The sequence below is a fragment of the Aulonocara sp. 'chitande type north' Nkhata Bay genome, linkage group LG5, assembly GCF_057382095.1.
Source record: "Aulonocara sp. 'chitande type north' Nkhata Bay isolate Kocher_YH1m ecotype deep benthic linkage group LG5, A_spYH_male_GT1.1, whole genome shotgun sequence".
NCBI classification, from domain to species: Eukaryota; Metazoa; Chordata; class Actinopteri; order Cichliformes; family Cichlidae; genus Aulonocara; species Aulonocara sp. 'chitande type north' Nkhata Bay.
The window spans coordinates 47,477,338-47,496,458 of NC_141348.1; the positions used below are offsets into that span (position 1 = coordinate 47,477,338).

At 39.3% G+C, this 19,121-nt stretch overlaps 2 protein-coding genes across 3 annotated transcripts; one reads left to right on the forward strand and one right to left on the reverse strand.

The window, feature by feature from the left end:
- Positions 1-2,092: 2,092 nt before the first annotated feature.
- On the reverse strand, positions 2,093-10,884 carry LOC147331551 (intermediate filament protein ON3-like). The gene is made up of 10 exons (XM_086293964.1): positions 10,195-10,884; positions 6,534-6,742; positions 6,350-6,410; positions 5,789-5,884; positions 5,119-5,283; positions 4,401-4,526; positions 4,174-4,317; positions 3,970-4,046; positions 2,826-2,872; positions 2,093-2,668 (listed from the first exon to the last, which is right to left on the reverse strand). The coding sequence occupies exons 1-10, from the start codon at positions 10,504-10,506 to the stop codon at positions 2,550-2,552; spliced, it is 1,356 nt and encodes a 451-aa protein (XP_086150090.1). The 5' UTR covers positions 10,507-10,884; the 3' UTR covers positions 2,093-2,549.
- A 3,569-nt stretch (positions 10,885-14,453) lies between these two features.
- Positions 14,454-15,816, forward strand: LOC147331552 (mast cell protease 1A-like). 2 transcript variants are annotated; one of them, XM_086294373.1, is made up of 5 exons: positions 14,454-14,559; positions 14,633-14,780; positions 14,860-14,995; positions 15,172-15,438; positions 15,527-15,816. In XM_086294373.1, the coding sequence occupies exons 1-5, from the start codon at positions 14,499-14,501 to the stop codon at positions 15,686-15,688; spliced, it is 774 nt and encodes a 257-aa protein (XP_086150499.1). In that variant the 5' UTR covers positions 14,454-14,498; the 3' UTR covers positions 15,689-15,816. The 2 variants fall into 2 exon arrangements, with proteins under 2 accessions (XP_086150499.1, XP_086150498.1); XM_086294372.1 differs by having other exon boundaries at positions 14,454-14,780.
- The last annotated feature ends 3,305 nt before the right edge of the window (positions 15,817-19,121 follow it).

Below are 19,121 nucleotides of genomic sequence, written 5' to 3' on the forward strand. Positions count from 1 at the left end.
GGCTCTTTGCTTTCAGCAAATTAATGTTCAGTTAATTTATTTTAAATTTTGATTATTGGTAGTGATGGGTAGATGAGGCCTCGTGAAGCGTTTCAGCACATTCCCCAAACTGTATCGATACTGTGTCGACACAGTGTTGCTGTTTTGCTCCATACTGTCACCTGCTGGACTTTAAGTATCATTGCAGGCAACTTACTTGAGACTCACAACAGGCACTGATTCAATGACCTAGTCATACTTGTATACACTGTGAGGTATTGCACTTTCCATGGAATCATTTTATATTTTTTACATTGCAAATATTGTAGACATCTTTAAAATATATTGTGAATGACATTAAGTGAAAATTAAAATGAAGGTATTGTGAATGTAACATTACCCATTTAAATGTATTTGACTCAGAGTTTATTATAAATTTCTATTCAGAAAAACAAGTTTATCCAATGTTTTTGCATTCAGTCCATTGCGTTTTTGGACACCATTTCCTCAGCTCATAGGGCTCAGATGGAGCTGGGGTACACAAAAACTGTAAACCCAGGTGGAAAAGGTTCGGATAAGATGTCTTCCTATTTCCCCAGTACGTTAAAGGATCCTCTGATCTTGGAATGTTTCTCTCCAACACTCTCCACAATACTAAGGGATTGTCTTTTATAAAAAAAATAAATAAAAAAATTCAGGACTGCCTGGTCAAAAACAGTCTTCCTAGATGATTGATTTCAAAATAATAAAACATATATTTATGAAAAAAAAATGATGATAATGCTGCTCAATGTCTATATAGGCCGACCTGTGTTATTCTCGGTGTGTTTGTCTCCTCATTTTCATGTTTGGCTCTGTAATGCCTAAACATTGAGGAGGTGCTTTTGTTTGTGTAAGAAAGCTCCGCAGAACAGATGCGACATTTAACCTGCATAAAATGAAATAAATACTTTACACTGCAGGTCACATTGCTGTTTTTCCTATTCTGATAGATTACACTGAAACAAAGACAGACAGTTACCTTCTTTGCAGTTAAAAGATTGAAATGATCCCACACAGCAGAAACTTTTCTTTTTCTTTTGGGCTCCATTTTTTATGGAGAGATGTGTATTATCTGTTTCTTTGCGAGAGTAATTTTGTTTGTTTTTTGGTGGTGACTCATTCCGTTGACAGATGCAGATGTGGTACCTTTTAAACACAGTTTAGAGCGTTGGCAATGAGCGATACAGCAGCTGTATCGATCACGTGACTTTTTCTTAAAGCGACACACGCACCGATACAGGCTTCGCTCTGTGAGCTTGATACATGCGCTGGTGGGTCAGTGCTGCTGGACCCATCACTAATTTTTGGTATTTAATTGAACACGAGCAAAGCTATTAAATACGGAATAGAAAATAGAAAACGTTTTTGCGTTCCATTCCACGCCCCCGGAAGTTTAATGTAGGACTGAAAATATTGGAAAGATTGTAAAACAGTCAAAAACGTAGCCCTTGTAATAACCGGAAATTTTGACTTATGGGTGGCTTTTTTGTGATTCTAACTAAACATTTTTAATGTGTTGGATAACATTTATATTAAATTGAATGTAGTAATAAAATAGTGACGTCTACAGGCGTGTTTAAAATACGTATTGTGGCAGAACTTCCTTCTATTACTTTGAATCAAACTTTTAACTGCTAGAAGTAGCGACCCTAAACTGGATGAAGCTTGATGGATGGATTGAAAGGTATGTAGTTGTTTGTTTTACTTTGCCATGGGACAAACCTCTAACCTCAGCAGGGGCTCTGGTATTTTCAGATACTGTATATTGTTAACTCTGGGTATATTCATTTTAACTGCTAGTGCATGCTCATGCTGTAATATTGTTTGGTCTTTTGTAACAGTGATGCTTAATTACATTGAAAAAGGGGAAGATGGGGCTGACTGTATAAAAATAGCACATTTTTGTGGGTCCTCTGAAATGCTGAGTCTGTGTGTAGCAACGCGACAGAGACATCAATATAAATAAATCAAATGTGATGCATGATTAGCATGGTGTTTGTTATACTTTGAATTTTTTTTTTTTGCTTTTACAGAAGTTTCAGAAACAGGAAAGAATAAAAACTCACGAACATTTTTGTTTATGATCACTTTATTTTTAAAAGCAACGAAAGAGTAACTTAGCCCCCTCAAACTAAACTACTTCTGTAAATAAAGAAAGTTAATGTTCTTTATAGTAGCATAAAAAAAATCTCTTTATAACCAGCTATCCTAAACTCTAAACTCCAATAGTCGTATGACCTTATGATCTCAGTAGATATTAGACAGTAAATAACACAGCACTCTACCACAGTGGTTATCAAAACCCCATATGATTAAAGCTAGACTACTCAGCACACTAAACTAAACACATTTAAATCCTTAACAGTATTAGAAACTAACAACAAACCCCAGCACTACTCCCACTCGGTTTTGTCATTTACATCATTTGTGTTTCCATTATTCTAAGTAAAGTAATGAAATGTCCCGTGGAGCCCCTCACACATTTAGAGACAGCTTTTAGAAATCAGAGCGGACCAGTGAGTGTGCTCTCAGTGAATGCTGTATCTGCTGTTATCTCTGGTCTCAATTGTCTTTATCAGCAGCTTCGGGGCAGGAGAGCTGGAGGCACTTTGGTAGCCATTAGTGCTTTTAGTACTTGAAGAGAAACCTGAAGAAAAACACATGAAGATGTGTAAAACAGAATTTCATAAAATACAAATTCTCTGTCTTTATTAATGTAACCTCTCAGTCCAGAGCATCAAGGGCTTAGTCATATAAAAACATTCGTATTCATACACTAAACTGCCTTAGTGTGTGACACTTACTGTAGTTGGAGATGGGCTGGATGTTGAGGATAGACTGTTGTCCAAGTCTGCAGAGGCAAAAAAGAAACAAAGAAAAGAAAAAGAGGTTATTTATATTTCTACTTTTGTGGACTCTTTAACTCTTCTGTTCCATCCTGGGCTGTAACCATGTGGTGTCAGATTCCCACCCGTAGAGGGCACTCTACCCTAACATTAACCTAAATTCTGTTTCATTTCATCCTGGTGTAGTTCTCACTGATGTCTCTATTATCGCTCTCTGTGGGGTATGATAGCCCTGTTGACCTTGAATTAGATACGCAGAAGAAAATGGGTGGATGAATAAATCATGATAAATCTCCGGCTTCATCTGGGAAACAAAGAGCTGCAAAATGGCTTATCAGCAAAAAGTATAAAAGTCATGAGCACCACAAAGGTTTATCTGGCATTAGCAGAAAGAGCTGAACCTTACAGCATTCACACAATAAAGACAAACAGGAACTAGTTGTTAGCAATACAAAAAACTTTCCATTGGAATCAGATCCTTGTCTGTTTCCACTGTTTCTAATTATTAATTTAAGATTTAAACTACATTATTATTATTGTGGCACACCGACAAATTAAAAAATGTTATTTATTGCAACATTTTCTTTGTATTCAGAGGTTTTCTGAGGGGAAATTTGGGCGCAGGAACAAAAACAGAGTATATAAAAAAATCCAAAAAGAATTTAGCTCCACTGCTTCATTCACTCATCTACAGCGACATCACATTTTTGTGAAGCTGTTTAATTTACAAAATTATCATATGAATATTTGTATCCATAATATCAATTTTTAATTTAATCACTCTTAGTCTCAGTGCCGGTATGTCGCTGCCAATCTCATTCCAGTAAATCAAGCATCGAACTAAAATGACCCTAATGATGGTCATAATGGTGAAAGTCAGGCTCAAGGATACACACATCCATGCATACTCCATCCATGAGTATGCATAAATAAAGAAATGGTTTATGAAGTAGTTTACATTTAGTCAGAGTCAGCAAACATAAGATTATGCAAGTAACATTGTACATAAGCCCCTTGCAATTTATTCTTATTGGATTGGAAGGATGTATATTCTGGTGAACTCTCTGCAGTGGTAGAGTCTGAATGGAATAACCATAACCACCTGTCCTCCTCTCCTTCCAGCAGCTTCCTGTAGGTGGCGATCTCAATGTCCAGAGCCAGTTTCAAGTTCATCAGGTCCTGCAGGTGAAGACAGAATCAGTTTCACTTCACATAATTTCATTTCACTTATGTTCTATGTTTTCTTGTCTATCCTTTGTTTCTACTTATAGTTTATATTTTCCATCCATGTCTTCTCCTGACTCACCTGATACTCCCGGAGCTGTCGAGCCATATCCTGTTTGGATCTCTGCAGAGCTTCCTCCAGGTCTCTGATCCGAGCTTTGGCTTCTTTCACAGCAAGCTCTCCACGCTCCTCCGCCTCAGCCAGCTGGTTCTCCAGACTGGCACGCTGAAGAGAGGAAGGGAACAAGAGATCATCCATGAGGGACCTGAAATGCATTTTTCTGAGTTTAATGTTGCTTCCATGTGTACCTGTGCTTTGACCGCTTCTATCTCGCTCTGCAGGCGGCTGATCAGTCGGTTGATCTCGGCGATGTCTCCCTTCACGATGCGAAGCTCGTCCCCAAACTGGCTGGCCTGGACTGACATTTGGTCAAACTGCAAATAGAATAGCTGTGAATGGTACGAGGACCGCAAAAGAAAATTATTTCATGTAAAGGAGGGAATCGTGGACGTGCAGTGTTAGCACTGAAGATTATGCCTGGGACCTTTCTGTGTGATGTTTGCCTGTTTTTCCTGTGCGTGTGTGGGTTCTGTCCAGGTACTGTGTCCAAAGACACAGGTGTGAATTGTCTCTTTTTTGTGTTAGCCCGCAATAGACTGATGACCTCTCTGGGTGTACCCCGCCTTTCCATCTTGAATTGGATACATGGTTTCAGACTATTTTCAACCATCGGTTCTGCAGGATGTCAGTGAGCTAATGCTACTGATGTTTTCATCTCAGACACAGAAGCTTTGTGTGGGGCAGCCAGTCAGGAGAAAGTTGTCTTAAAGGGAGAAGAGCTAAAACAGTTACTTTGAGTCCTGGAAAAGCTACTTTTGTACAGTTCAAAATCTAGAACTGGAGCGTGACAGGACACATGTTTATGCAGGGGAACTCTGACAACCGCTTAAATAAGTGACTGTAAAGCGCTTGTGTTGTTAGCGTCACTCCTTTGGTCCAGGGATCATCCTGTTTTCTCTCCTTTACCTTATTCTTGTACCAGGCCTCTGCTTCCTCTCGACTGCGGGCTGCAATCTCCTCATACTGAGATTTGACCTCAGCTACGATCTGCTCCATGTTCAGACTGCGGCTGTTGTCCATCTGCACCACAACTGAAGTATCTTTAATGCTCGCCTGCAGCTCACGCAGCTCCTGGTCAAGTTGAGGGAAATCAAAGAGAAGCAGTCAGTATAAAAACCCGCAAGATCAACTATTGTCTCATGCATCTTCCTGCACTTGTGCCACCCCATGGGAAAAAAGATGATAAAAATATTTTACGTGTTGCTAATATGCTCAGCATATGGAATCACAATGTTAACACACAAACACACTGCATGTCTGGGCCTGTTTCAGTGATACTTCAGTGGTCTGAAAATCTCTCTGGTGACTTAGTGTGTTTTATTTTTATTAATTTAATTTAATTTATTATGAAGATCTCTAGAGAAGTCAGTTGACAACAACAAATGTTTCCGCAGGTTGGCATAAAAAGCATTTCAAAGGCAGACAGTGTTTTGAAGTTGACTCTCCAGTGAGTCATGATATAAAACAGAACAATGAACAAAGTGGAAATTGTAGCTTTATCCGAGAAACAACTGGAAACCAGAAAGGAAGAGTGTGCAAATCCAGGATTATGCCAAGCATGAGGACCTTTGTTTACCTCCTCATACGCGTTACGCAGGAAGTTTATTTCATCAGTCAAAGCTCCGACTTTATCCTCCAGATCAGCCTTGACCAAATAGGCTGAATCTACATCCTAAAACACACAGGGAAACACACAACTGATTAAAAGACACTGATTTTTGTGTTCAAAAATCCCCTGCACTTGGAGGAAATACTCCTGTTTGAGTCATCAGGAAGAACAATGAGCAGGATTTTGTTTATTCAGATTAAGAAAACTTTGAAGGTATGTGTGCAGACACCAAAATAATGTATTTTGGCTTCTTTTAAAGAGCAATTTGAGACCCAAAGTTGGAGCCAGAAAAATTGGGAAACTTATAGTATGAAGTCAGAAATCTTTGCTGAGATTACTGTAATGTCTAAGAAATGACACAAGATGCTGCTCGCACAGCTGCACAGGAAAGTTGCTAAATTATTTATGGATTCTGCGTGTGAGAATACAGGAGAGAAAATCTGGACAATGAGGAAGGACAATAGAGGGGCTTGTATTACTCGCCACACCTGTATGAATGAACATGAACGGATGTGTCTATATGCCAACCTTTTTTAAGATAACAAAGTCGTTCTCCAGGTTGTTTCTCTTGTTAATTTCATCTTCATATCTGTGACAGGGAGAGAACAGGGTATTTTATTACAATAAAACATACACCTGTGTATATCTGTGTAGGTTCTCCGCCATGCAGGTCGTACACCTGAGCTGAAAACTCTAAAGTGTCATTTTTTACTTGTGCTTGTAGTCCTCTACCAGACCCTGCATGTTTCTCAGCTCCCCATCCAGCTTAGTTTTGTCATTGTTGACCAGGTCCATCTGGCGCCTCAGACCTGCCATGTAGGCCTCAAACAGGGGTTCCACATTGGATCGGCTGACCCCCTGACCCTGCAGCAGCTCCAGTTTTGTCTCAAGCATCTTATTCTGCTGCTCCAGATACCGTACCTGGTGAGGGAAGAAGACCCAGATCATTTAGCATTTTCAAAGACACGGTGAAGGTTTGTCATAATGCACTTTTTGTTTCTGATCATCAGGATTGAAGGAACAGCTAGAAAACAAAAGTGACTCTATTATAAGATGTTTATCAACATAACAACTCTTGGAAAGTCTAGAGCTATGTCATTATGTCGTTTGGGCCGATTCAGTCAGGTCTTCCAGTGGGCATCTTATTAGTGGAGCTTTCATTACTCCAAGACGGGCACCAGCTATCCTCTAATTACAGTCTCTGAACTGGACCCATATGTCTGTGCCGTTGATTCCTTTTGGTTAAATAGACCAGTAGCACTCCACCCTCTCGACCAATTTGGGTCACTTCTGCCCCCCCCCCCCAAAAAAACAACAACAAATAAACAAATAAACAAAAAACAAAACAGCATGGCAGCAGCCAACAGTCCAGAAAGCATTGGTGGCTTCTCTTCCAAAATCCAACTTTTAGTCCAGTTAATTTTGGTGCAGTGGCCAAACTACAACTGCTACAACTTCTATGTTCATACGTAAGCCACCTTTCTTCATAGATGGCAGAACTCTGCACTGATCATTGAATTTAAACTCTTTTAAAGTCACTATTACCCCCAGTGTTTCTTAACATTTGGAAAATGGCTATTACAGCACATAGGTGGATTGTATGGCTCATTGCTCTTTTGTAATGTATTGCCTCATTGCTGTATTACGACACTGTTGTTTTTGCTGACAATTAATTCTTGTTTTTCTCCTCGTTTTTCACAATCTTCAGAAAAATGCTTTCAGTTAATAAATAGAGTTTTTGCTTTTTTCTTAAATAATTTCTGCTTCTACATTGAATCTCTTTAGATTTTCAACTAACTGCTTATTGTTATTAAGAAAATAACCATCTGTTTAACCATTAAAGACTGCAATCATCAGCAGCAGCTCCAGAATAAGGCACAGAGGAATGCCATAGCTCCAGCAGATAACCAGCTCGAGCTCAGTGTCAACACCTGAATATATTCCAGCCCTGTACTTGCCCGGCTCGTGTTTCTTACCTGCAGCCAGGTACATCCAGCGCCTATTATACCTTCCAACACAAAGCCCGTGTTCTGTTCATGACAGAATAACCTCCCTCTGAGACACAACCATACCGTGTCTAGTCTGATCTATCAGGTTACAAATTGAACTCAATGGGACGGAAATGGGACAGATAGCTTGAATATCCAGCATCCCAGTGCCATACATTCATGCAGTAAATGACCATTTAATCTCAGATGTTTAACTCCAACTTTGATGTTCACTGACGTGCAGCTTTAACTGGAGTCATTGTCTTACAACAAGTGAGACGTTGTCTTCCTGATGCATTTCACTAATTACTTCTCTGCATGAGAGAAGCAGCTCACTAATGTTTAATTTAAACAGTTCCTCCTAAGTAGGATTGGATTATAGTTGTCACTGCAAGGTCTGTTTATTTATCAATTCACTCAACTTTGCATTTTAGTAATTGTCCTCATCTGTAAGGGGGTCATTTTACAACATCCAGATTTTAATCCCAGGTTAAGCAGAAATCCAATCTTGGATAAATGAACAAAGAGGGGAAAACTGGGCTAGACATCTTTTAAAAGCCAGGTTGATTCTCGTGAGCTTCTGCAACAGAAGGTCTCTAAGAACAAAGACTCTTTGTGTGGGGGAAGTCACATAAGCCATCTCATTTACGGAGACGAATGGACGGTGTTTCCAAATGTTTTCTATGAACATTCACAATATTTTGTCTTATTCAGTGGATAGACTGTCTGGTTTTATTTTACAGCTCTGCAGAACTGCACACACAAAATATCAAATAAACTCCAAAAGCATTTAAAATGAAGATGTTTTGGTGATCTTTTAGTTTTTTAGCTACAATTTACACACTTTTAGCTACTTCAAGAGGTATTAAATCATTACCTTAGATTTGTCATTGATGTCATTGTTATTGATGTCTTCATTGAACTGAATAAAAATTCTTATTATTAATATGTTTTATTCACTAATTGAATCTTCACAAAAATATTTGCATATTTTTGGGCATAAAGTTCTCTGTACATTTCTTTAAATGTGCACAAAAGTAATAGAGGTACAGGACATCAGAGAATATCAAAGATTGTTAACAACCTTTCTGATAAACATTCTCTTTGGGAAACTATGTCAACATTCACATAGCTCAAAAAAACAGGAGGTTTATTTTGCACATTTGGACAAACGGGCTTCCGTCCAGCTCAGCTCTCTGTTTCTGTACGCCTGAAGTGAATCTCCGCTGATGTGAGAAGCCAACAAAGCCTCTATTGTGAAAGTGTTACCTACTCCGTGAGAAAGCAGAGATGTTCCCTAAGTAGGGTATCGATGTCCAGTGTTATCACAGGGCCGATTGCTCCTTCTGTGGGAAATGTGTGCAGCCTGTGTCCTTCAGGAACTTCAACAAGGCATCTTCTCATTCACATTTACTCCCCTATTTGCTTTTTCATAACACTTAGAATAGAAACTTAGGGTCCTATATATGCTGCCCACGATAATGTTATTTCTACTTTCAATTAGCCAACAAGACTGCAGCTTTTTCATAACATGTCTAATAAATCCACAGACTCATAAATGCACAATCTTGATATCCTGGGCATGTCAAAGTTCATCTGCATTGTTCATAAACAAGAATTTTACAAATAGCTGCAAAAGCCACGATGATGCAACCTTAAAACAGCTTTTCCACAAATGTATTTTTAAAAAAAAACATGTGTAAGTGATTACTGCTGCCAGCCCAATAATGTTTAACCATCTCCTATAAATGTTCTCCTGTAAATTTGGACAAAACTAAACAGCAAGAAGAAGAGACTGATCTGAACTTTAGACTGAACACAATAAATAAGAAAAGGCTTAAAAAATTCTAATACTACAAATTAATGGAAATAAATGCACAATATTGGTGGTGAGAAAAGGGATGAGTCACAAATACACAAAATGAAAAATAAATGTCATTTAAAAACTTGAATGAAATATAAAATTGTAAAATATACGCAACTAATGCAGAACCTGGCTGAACACTTTATATCTTTATAACAGTTCTTTGAGCTAGACAGTGTTATGTTCCTCTGCTGCATGAAAAACAAGTGTAAACTGAACTTGCTGTAGATAATTAGTTTGAAATTGGAATAAAACATTAGCTTAATTTCCTTTTACATTGAGTCAGTTTTTCATTCAAACTGAAGAAGTTACAGCTGAAGCTGCTCGAGCTTTTTAGTCCTCGTAGTAGTACCACTCTGAAGTAATCTAAACATAAAGATGCATTTTTATACTTTACAGCTGTGTGATGTTTAGATAAGAGGAATGATAAAACTTTGAAAACTATAATGTATATTTTCTTCATAAATTATCAAAATACTTAGTAATAATTTCTGAACCAGCCTCAGCAGAGGTCCCTTTACCTTATCTATGAAGGTTGCAAAGCGGTTGTTGAGGCTCTTGATCTGCTCCTTCTCGTGGGCTCGGCTCATGGACAGGTTTGGATCGATCTCCAGGTTAAGAGGAGCCAGCAGGCTCTTGTTGACGGACAGGGATGCCAGCGGAGCCCCCAGGCCGTGGTGATGCCCGTTGGTGCCCGCATACAGAGAGCTGCTGCTGAGGGAGATGCCACTGAAACCTCCCTGAACTGGACCGAAACCACTCAGCCTCCTGGAGCCGCTGCTGCTCCGAACTGAGTTACTGGAGCTGATTCGCTTGGTACGACTCAGACTCATGATGAAGCGAGATGGAGGATTAGATGAAAAACAGCTGATAAATGTTTGGATTGGCTGGAGATGACAGAGAGAGATGATGAAATTTGAATTGGACTGAGCAGAAAATGGACGACAGAAGCAGAAAGAGAAGTGAAACAGGTGAGTGCAGGATGTCTGAACACAGTAAGGTGTCTCAGGTGTCTCATGACCATTTAAACCTCCCCAGGGTGGAGCCAGAAGAGGAGGAGAGAAGCAGGGACACAACAGAGCTGTGGTGTAATATATCCAGTGTTTACAATTTAAGGCCAAAAAACTCTTAGTTTACAGCATTTTAACAATCTAAAGAGGAGACGAGACTTTGGACAAATTGTGAACTTCCCCTTTTGCTGATGTGACACACTGAAGACAAAAGGTCAATCTTCATGTTTTTGTGTCAGTTTTCCTACTTTTTTTCTCACTTTATTGCCTCAAGAAGGTTAACTGACCTGAGAACATGTTGGTGTTTCCATAGTTTCAGTGGCCCAAACATTGCTAATGCAGCAAGCCAGTTATACGTGTTAAAGTGTTGATCTCTAATGCAGTTTTCTTCTGTGACTTACTACTTCAAATTAAATATATAATTTGGGTCAATTATGAGATTTATTGAAAATAATTTAGACAGCTGTTTGTTCTAGTTTCATAACTGGTGGGAACGTTAACTCGGCTGTTGAAACTGTGGTGTCAGTGGTTTGTCAAGTCTCATTTCAGACATAGAAAGAGGTCATCGGTTGGAACATAGAGCAACACTGAAGTACATTGCTGTGTTCTGTGGTCTTCTAAACCTGCTCAATATAAGCGAGACGTGGTGACTTTTACAGAAAGACAAGCAGAAAGGATGGTAGCCTCATGCATCTTGCTGCACCGTGCATGGGCATCTTCACTTTGCTGCGATGCTTCCTGGCTGAGGACCTCTATAACATTATTACATCAGTACTTATCATCAAAGTATAAACTATTAGCAGACAGACAGGAGTGCTGGAGGGATATTTTTAGAACTGAACCTTTTGTGAAAGTAGAAATATCTCATGAAGAAAACACCTAAAATTCACAGAAAAAAAACGTTTGTAGTCAATATCTGAAAGTGAAATTAAAATATCAATGGAAAAATTAATGTGGCGAGTTGGCAGAAAAACTGGGTAAAGTTTGTATGTTCGGTCAACCAAGTTTTCTCATAGATATTAACCTGAAAAAGTTGGAGCCTGGAATTCATTTCCATTCACTTTTATGTAGTACCAAATCACAAAAACAGGATATTGGAACGTAAAAGCCCTGAACCTTTATAAGAAAAGACACCTAAACAATGAAACAATCTTCTGTCAGCACCTGGTGACAGTGGGAAGGAAAAACACTTTTAACAAGAAGAAACCTGCAGCAGATCCTGGATCAGGGAGGGCCAACCATTTGCTGTGAGCAGCTGAGAGATGAGAAGAGAAAAGGAAGCACAGGACGACCGGCTGACCTTTTCATATGCCACTCTAACTCCTCTGTGTCACACATTTTAGCCAAAGTGGTTGGTAAGAAAAACCTAATTTGTTAACATGATCACAGAAGTTACATAAGGTTACTTGGATACTTTCTTATGCTAGCTCTGTTTCCACAAATGCACAGATTTTAACTGATTTCAAAGCAGTGAGGCAGAACCAGTGGCATCTTGTTCAGCCCTCTGGCCTCACAGATAGAATAAATAAAACATTCTGTAAGCTAAACACAGGTTATTATGATCTAAGCAGCTTACAGGCTGGAAAAATAAAGTCCCATCAATTTTGCCGTTGCTGCTGACTTCCAGACGGTTGCCCCAACCCCCAACGATGCCGGCCTTCTGCCTGGCTAAAGGTAGGACTCCAGCTTTTGCTGGCCAACCCTGTCAGTTTGTGTGTCCAGAGTGATTCAGTCACTGTCACCACGGCTGGTGTCACATCCTGCCACCTGTTTTGTTCACCTCCAGCCTTGCCTCCAGAAGGTCACCGTTACTGCTGATTCCAGCCCTCTGTCAAACCATTGTCTCCTCCCACTTCTTCGCCAGTCTCCAGAAGAGTCCTGTTTCTTCTCCCAACGCCAGCCTCCAGAGTTCCTCTATTTCAGTCACTGGCAAGCTGGTTGGCTTCCGGATTACTTGATCTCACTGTTGGCCTCTGCAGGTGAGCGTCTTGGATTGATTTTTGAGTTTCTAAGTAACAGCCATAAAGCTCAGTCCTTTAGTTAATGCCTTGGGTCCTCCTGTGCCTGCCACACAGATGTACCCGACACTTTCCTGTTTAGCTGATAGGCTCAGTCACTTCTTTGTGGTCACACTGAATAAAACATTAAGTTTATTTTCTAAATTTCATCATGCGATGTTTAAGAAAGGAGGATTGTCAGTGTTAAGCTCATTGGCTAATGACTTGTGACTGACAAGTTGAGCAGACCTAATTTTTTTTAATCTTGAAATGTCAAAACAAGATTTCAGAAAATTGTGGTGGTTACATCTGCTTTTAATGCTGTCTGTGTTTAGCACCATGGTTTCCTGACAGTTTTTCACGAGGCCAGAGGTGTATCCACAATGCACCTGTGCAAAAACCCTAAAAAACATGCTAGACTCTAAGTTTGACAAGCTCCAGGCTGTGTTGAGAGGATACAGGCATGCTCACGACAAAACCCTTAACGCTACTGCTGGAAACTGTGGTTTAGATTCGGTTTAAGTGTTGCATCATGGCGCTCTGCACCAAAGAACATTTCTTTGTTCTGTTTTTTTTAAACATCCTTCACAGTCACCTTAAATTCATTTGATGTGGCTACATATCTGGTGGTATGCATGAAGAGAGAACACAAGAGAGAACAGTCAATAGCAAAACCTCTACATGCCCATCCCCTTTGACAAAGTTCTTATTTCCACAACCTCACTTATCAGAAAACACCAATCAGATTGTGATCTGATTATGATCATGCTGAGTCATTCTGTGTGGTTGTGTTTGCTCAGAGTTTCATTTTAAATGCTGCTCTCACCTTTTGTAATGTTTACAGTTACACCCTTATTAATTTAGCTTTTGTTTCCCATGTTTTGTCCAAAAAGCATGCAAAAAGGACAATGCAGATTTTTTCTTTTTTACATTGCTTTAAAAGACAAATGAGCTTATTGAACATGTAGATAGTTACACTGATTTAAAAAAAATCCCTATAAACATAAAAAATGTCCAAATCAGCATCTACATTTTTCACATTGATACTAGTACATAATAATAACAGACTGGTTAAGAATGTTTGACTGCAATTCTTTTGGTAAATGCTACTTTCATGCATCATATATTACTCTATTCCACAGTATTCCAACTTCCTTATGTGTTCTTATTATCTGAAAATTATTTACAAATACCCGACTTCATTTTCACATTTCATAAACAAGAAAGTCTTCGAACCAACAGCCAATAAGATCACTGCCTCATTGCCCTTTTCAACATGCAGATTACTTACTGAAATAAATAAGCATTGTTGTTTGTTTATATTGTTGACTGATTCAATGACTTTAAGCGTTTTATCAGAACAGAAGCTGTAAGAAACTGCAAGAGAGCAAAGAGTCAAACCTAAAGCTTGTGTGTGTGGCTTTTCTTACTCATCATCTACTCATCTAGCATTGGGTTTATCGTTGCCGTGATAGAAACCCACAAACAGGCTAAAGGTTTAAGTTTTTCAGTTTGAAAGCCTGGAGAGGCATTTAAACGAAAAACACTCAATAGATGCAGGAGGAAAAAAATGTCACAAGCGCCTCATAACATGCTCTTTCCAGGCAGCACAACCACAGGCGTTGTATTTACTGAAACATTAGTATGGTCTGTGATGCCTCACAGTTTGACTGACCGCACAGGCTCATCATAGCGATCCTTTTAAAGGTTGCACTCATGCAGAAACGATATAAGTAAGAAGTCAAGGGCAAGCAGATGAAAACCACAGTCTGAATATCAGGGTCTGACTCAACACCTCAAAGACGAAAGGCTGAAAAGATGATGCATGCTGTGCACGATCTTATGTTTCTCTATCTTCTAACATGTCTTGGACAAAATGGTAAGATTGCAAAATGTAATTACTTATCTATTGAAAAAATCCTACATTAACTTTTTTCCTCTCACTCTTGCAGGGCATGGAAGTGAAATCATAAATGGCAAAAATGTCCCACAGAACTCAATGCAGTATATGGCTTCTGTGCAGATCAATGGAAAACACGTATGTGGAGGATTTCTTGTCAGTGAAGACTTTGTGCTCACGGCTGCACATTGTTACAAAAAGTAAGTGAACAAGCTGTGAACTTTTATTTGTTTTTCTCAAAAAACCCAGCTAACACCTACTTAATATTCACTCGCTCAGTTCTCCTATGGAGGTTGTAATTGGAACCCACAACCTGAAGAAGGTTAATAACAACAAAATGAGATACAGTGTAAAGACATGCAAGCACCCACAATATGACAAAGTTGTATCTGGTAATGACATCATGCTCCTCAAAGTAAGTAAATATCTTTGAATGTGAATCATTACAGTCACAATCAAAAACAGGTCAAATGCATCACTGCTTTCAACAACTCCACTTGGTACTTCACCAAAGACTTGATATAAGATCAGAAATGTACCGAGTTGGTTTCTATCAGTCCTTTTATTCTTTTCCTTTGTTGCTTCTTCTAGCTCTCGAGGAAACTTCAACTGGACAAGAAAGTGAAACCGATACAACTGGCAAGGAAGGAGATTAAAGCAAAAGACAATGTAAAGTGTCAGGTGGCTGGATGGGGTTTCACAGAAACCAATGGCAAAGCTGTTGATGTGCTGAGATGGGTAGATGTGCCTCTTATTGACCTTAAGGTCTGTGAGAAACAATGGGCATTCGAGAAAGTTATTCTTCCAAAAGGTGTTATCTGTGCAGGAAGATCTGACACAAAGAGTGGATTCTGCCAGGTATGTCCTCTGTTCTTTTGGAGAAAGTATAATTTAACTTTTAGTCTTAAATAAAAGATAAATAAAACAAGTGTCTTCCTCCTTACAGGGTGATTCTGGTGGCCCTCTGGTGTGCAATGGAACAGCAGTCGGTGTTGCGTCTTTCAACCTGAAAAAAAACTGTAACTACCCAAACCGACCCAACGTCTATACAGATATATCAAAGCACCTTTCCTGGATCAAAAACATTCTGAAAAAAAAGCAATGCTAAGTATATGGTTGTTACAGTATACACTGTAACAATGTGCAATCTGCAATATCTGGCATTATAATACTGTATGTGAACTGCAGGATAAATGTAAAATAGCTTCAGATATCTCTCCTGTATTGCAAAGATATTCCTGCTTGCTCTTAAATTAGAAATAAAAAATAATGACGCTACTTTCAAATCATGTGTCATTTTTTCAGTTAGTTTGGTTTCACTGATGTTTTTTAGCGATAAAAACAAACAAACTTGTTTTTGTAGCACATTCATATCTGATGTTTGGTTTGCACAGAAATTTCCTGTGAGCCGGTGCTGCAGTGGTTAACATAGTCATGTCACCGTGAGAATCTTCTGGGGCTTTTCTGTGCTCAGTTTTATTTCACCCACTTTTAATTTTAAGACATGCACGTTGAGTAATTTGTGACTGTAAACTGGCAACTCTCACGTGGCTTGTAGTCTCCCTGTTCTACCTCTGTGAGAGTCTTTTCTTTGGTTACCAGTGCATCATTCAGTTCAGTTCAATTAAATTTTATTCATACAGCACCAAATTACAACAACAGTTGCCTCAAGATCCTTTATATTGTAAGTTACAGACCCTACACCATGTTTTGATGCACTGGCAGCCTGTTGAGGGTGTACCCTGCCTCTCACACAATATTATGTGAGAAATGTTTCAGGCTGCTGAGACCCTGCTTGCATACACAGTAAAGAAAATGGATGGATGGACTCGTCCTGTTAGACCATAAGTCTCTTTTTCATATGTGGTGGACAGAAAATGACAAATGTCTGTTAAATCCTTGGCCATTTAATGTTTTAAATGAAAAAAAAAATTGTAAAGCATTCGTTTCAGTGTGACTGTGAGAACACTGGAAACTGTGGTTCCTGTGGTTTAACTATAGCCAGAGAGAGAGATCCAAAAAAGTTCAGAAAATAAACAGTTCTGGAAGTCTCTGTCTCTGCACCTGAGATCTGTGAAATTGGTGGTCTCTTTCAAAAAGCAGCTAAAAACGCCTCTTTTAAAACTTGCTTTTAGTAATTGTTTGTTTGAACGATTTTGATAAGGATTTTGGAAGGGACTCAGGCGCAGGCCAGGTTTTTCTGTTATGCGAAAGACAGTGCGTTTATTTACAGTGAACACAATCACCAAGTGGCTATATACAATGTGCAGGGGAAAGGGGTCCAGGTCGCCAGGGTCCGTGGGGAAACAGGGTTAGGGGAAAAGGTGCTCCACACTCTCTGTACAAAAGCTCCAAGTCCTCCTCCTCTGCCACTCCTCTCGTAATCAGGTTCCATAAACGATCTACACACAAAAGGTCAGGTTAGTGAGATCATCACAAAAGCTTTAAAGATTCAGGTTTACAGATGCACAAGTTGACTGATAGCTCAACGATCCAGCGAAGACTGGCGCAGATCCGCCATCTTAAGCAGTACTGATCGCACCGGGCGATCCGCAGTAACTCGCTAACGGAGATTTGCCGCGTTAATGTGGTTATGGCGTTAACGTAATTTAACGAGATTAACACTGCCAGCACTAGTTTGAATGTTTTAACATTTTGGTTGTGAAGCATTTGTGATATTTATCTTGATAGGTGCGACCTAAATAAAAATTTTACTTTGAATGTCTCACCCACCTAGTTTATCACCTACGTCTGTGCCACAGTGCATCCACAGTGGTTGTGGGGGTTAAAGCAAAAGTTTATTCACACCGACTTAAAAGAAACAGCTTACATTTAACAGTTCTACTAGACAGACAGCAATTAGCAGTGCAATAGATAACAGCAGTCAAGTCATCCATCCAGCTAGACCCGCCCCTGCACAGTTACCAGCTGTCAGCTACAAAGGATCCTGGTGTTATTTGTCTCTCAGAAATAGTTCACAACTTCCCTTCAACTTGACATTGTTTATCTTTTCTTGTCTTTTGGTTTCTGTTTCTGTGTTCCATAGTTGCTGTCTCCCCTAGTCAAGTCCACGTCTGTTATGTTTCCTGATTTACTTTGAAAGTCTGTGTCCTATGTCACTGTATTGAGTTTTGCTTCCTCTTGGTCTTGTCATGTCAAATTACTCCCAGCTGTGCTCTCCTCCTGTGTAGCATTCCCCTTGTTATCGCTCAATGTATTTAAGCCCTGTGTTTCTCTTTGTCAGTGTCACGTCTTCTGTGATCCATCCCTGAGGTCAGGTTAACTGTTTTTCAGGATTTCATGCAGGTCATGGTCAAGTTAGCGAATTCATGTATTTCATAGTTTTTTCCATCCACCTGCACAAGTCTTGTCATTTCTAGTGTTTTCCAGTTTAGGTTTTGGTGATGTGATTGTTAGGGACAGTACAGAATGACAGGAAAGCGGGGAGAGAGAGAGAGAGAGAGGGGGGGACATGCATCAAAAGGGCGCAGGCCGGCCTGCTCCTCCAACTGAGCTTAACCTGTGCTTAGAAATTATATTCTCTGTTAACTGTAGCTTGGATCAAAGGGGATCAAATGCTAGCTTATTTTGATAAACAACATTTTTATATGCAAAACTCGAGTGGCATTACGGGTGGCAAGAGATTATTTTAGGGTGGCACATGCCATAGCAATTTACATAGCATACTGCGTAAAATCAGTACATTTGAATGAGGTATCAGTGAGTTAACCCCTAAAGGGTGATAACTTAATATTGCGTTGCTTAATATAATTTCAAAGGCCATAATTTAATCTAAAAATTAGATTTGCTGAAGTAACTGTGATATCATTTGGGTTAAAAAAGTGTTTTTGTGCATTTTTATTCTGCACTTAAGTTCAGTAAATGTTCCATTCTTATGCTAAAAAGTTGTCTGGGTCGATTCTTTCGTTGGTGTCTAAACTGCAGACAAGGGGTTTACTGTTAGTTTCTCTGATTCCTGTCTATATAAGAACTATTGTGGTATCTGTTCTACACTGTAAAATCTAATGAGTTCCCAGAACTAAAAAAAACTATACAAACTCGTTGCCTCAAAAAAATTGAGTAAAGCTTACTTACTGTCCCGTTTAGTTCTTTAGCCATCAGAATTATTGTGTGAAGGCCAAGAAACATGCCCAACGGATTTAGTTTACCAAGTGCATCATTATGGCCTTACCGTATTGGTCCATTTGACTGACCTTTGTTATTATTATTTATTTATGTGACGTCATTTCCAGAGTAAAACTGCAAAGGATTGTAGGTACAAGTGGTGAGCTAGAATGGCAAGAAGCGGTTGAATTATTAACTGCCATAGCCGGTCGCATGATTTGAACCTAATTTGTTGCGCTATGCTGCTTTATTTACTGTGGCTTTGCGGGCTAATGTTGGTTGTGTTTTGTAGGTAAACTAGCCAACAAAATGCTGGAATGCGATCCAGACTGGGCACCCTCTATCAACCTGGGTCATACCGAGTTTAAAACTGCTACCACAGATTTGATCGGTTAAGAGGTAGACCGATATCAAAC

What these genes read in the sequence shown, in the direction of transcription:
- LOC147331552 (XM_086294372.1), top strand. Translation starts at nt 14,557, where the DNA reads ATGGTAAGATTGCAAAATGTAATTACTTATCTATTGAAAAAATCCTAC. An exon ending in ATGACATCATGCTCCTCAAA is followed by an intron (nt 14,996 to 15,171) that starts GTAAGTAAATAT and finishes TGCTTCTTCTAG; the next exon opens with CTCTCGAGGAAACTTCAACT. An exon ending in CAAAGAGTGGATTCTGCCAG is followed by an intron (nt 15,439 to 15,526) that starts GTATGTCCTCTG and finishes TCCTCCTTACAG; the next exon opens with GGTGATTCTGGTGGCCCTCT.
- LOC147331551 (XM_086293964.1), bottom strand. Translation starts at nt 10,506, where the DNA reads ATGAGTCTGAGTCGTACCAAGCGAATCAGCTCCAGTAACTCAGTTCGG. An exon ending in GTAGAGGACTACAAGCACAA is followed by an intron (nt 6,411 to 6,533) that starts GTAAAAAATGAC and finishes TCCCTGTCACAG; the next exon opens with ATATGAAGATGAAATTAACA. An exon ending in GACAGCTCCGGGAGTATCAG is followed by an intron (nt 4,047 to 4,173) that starts GTGAGTCAGGAG and finishes CTTCACCTGCAG; the next exon opens with GACCTGATGAACTTGAAACT.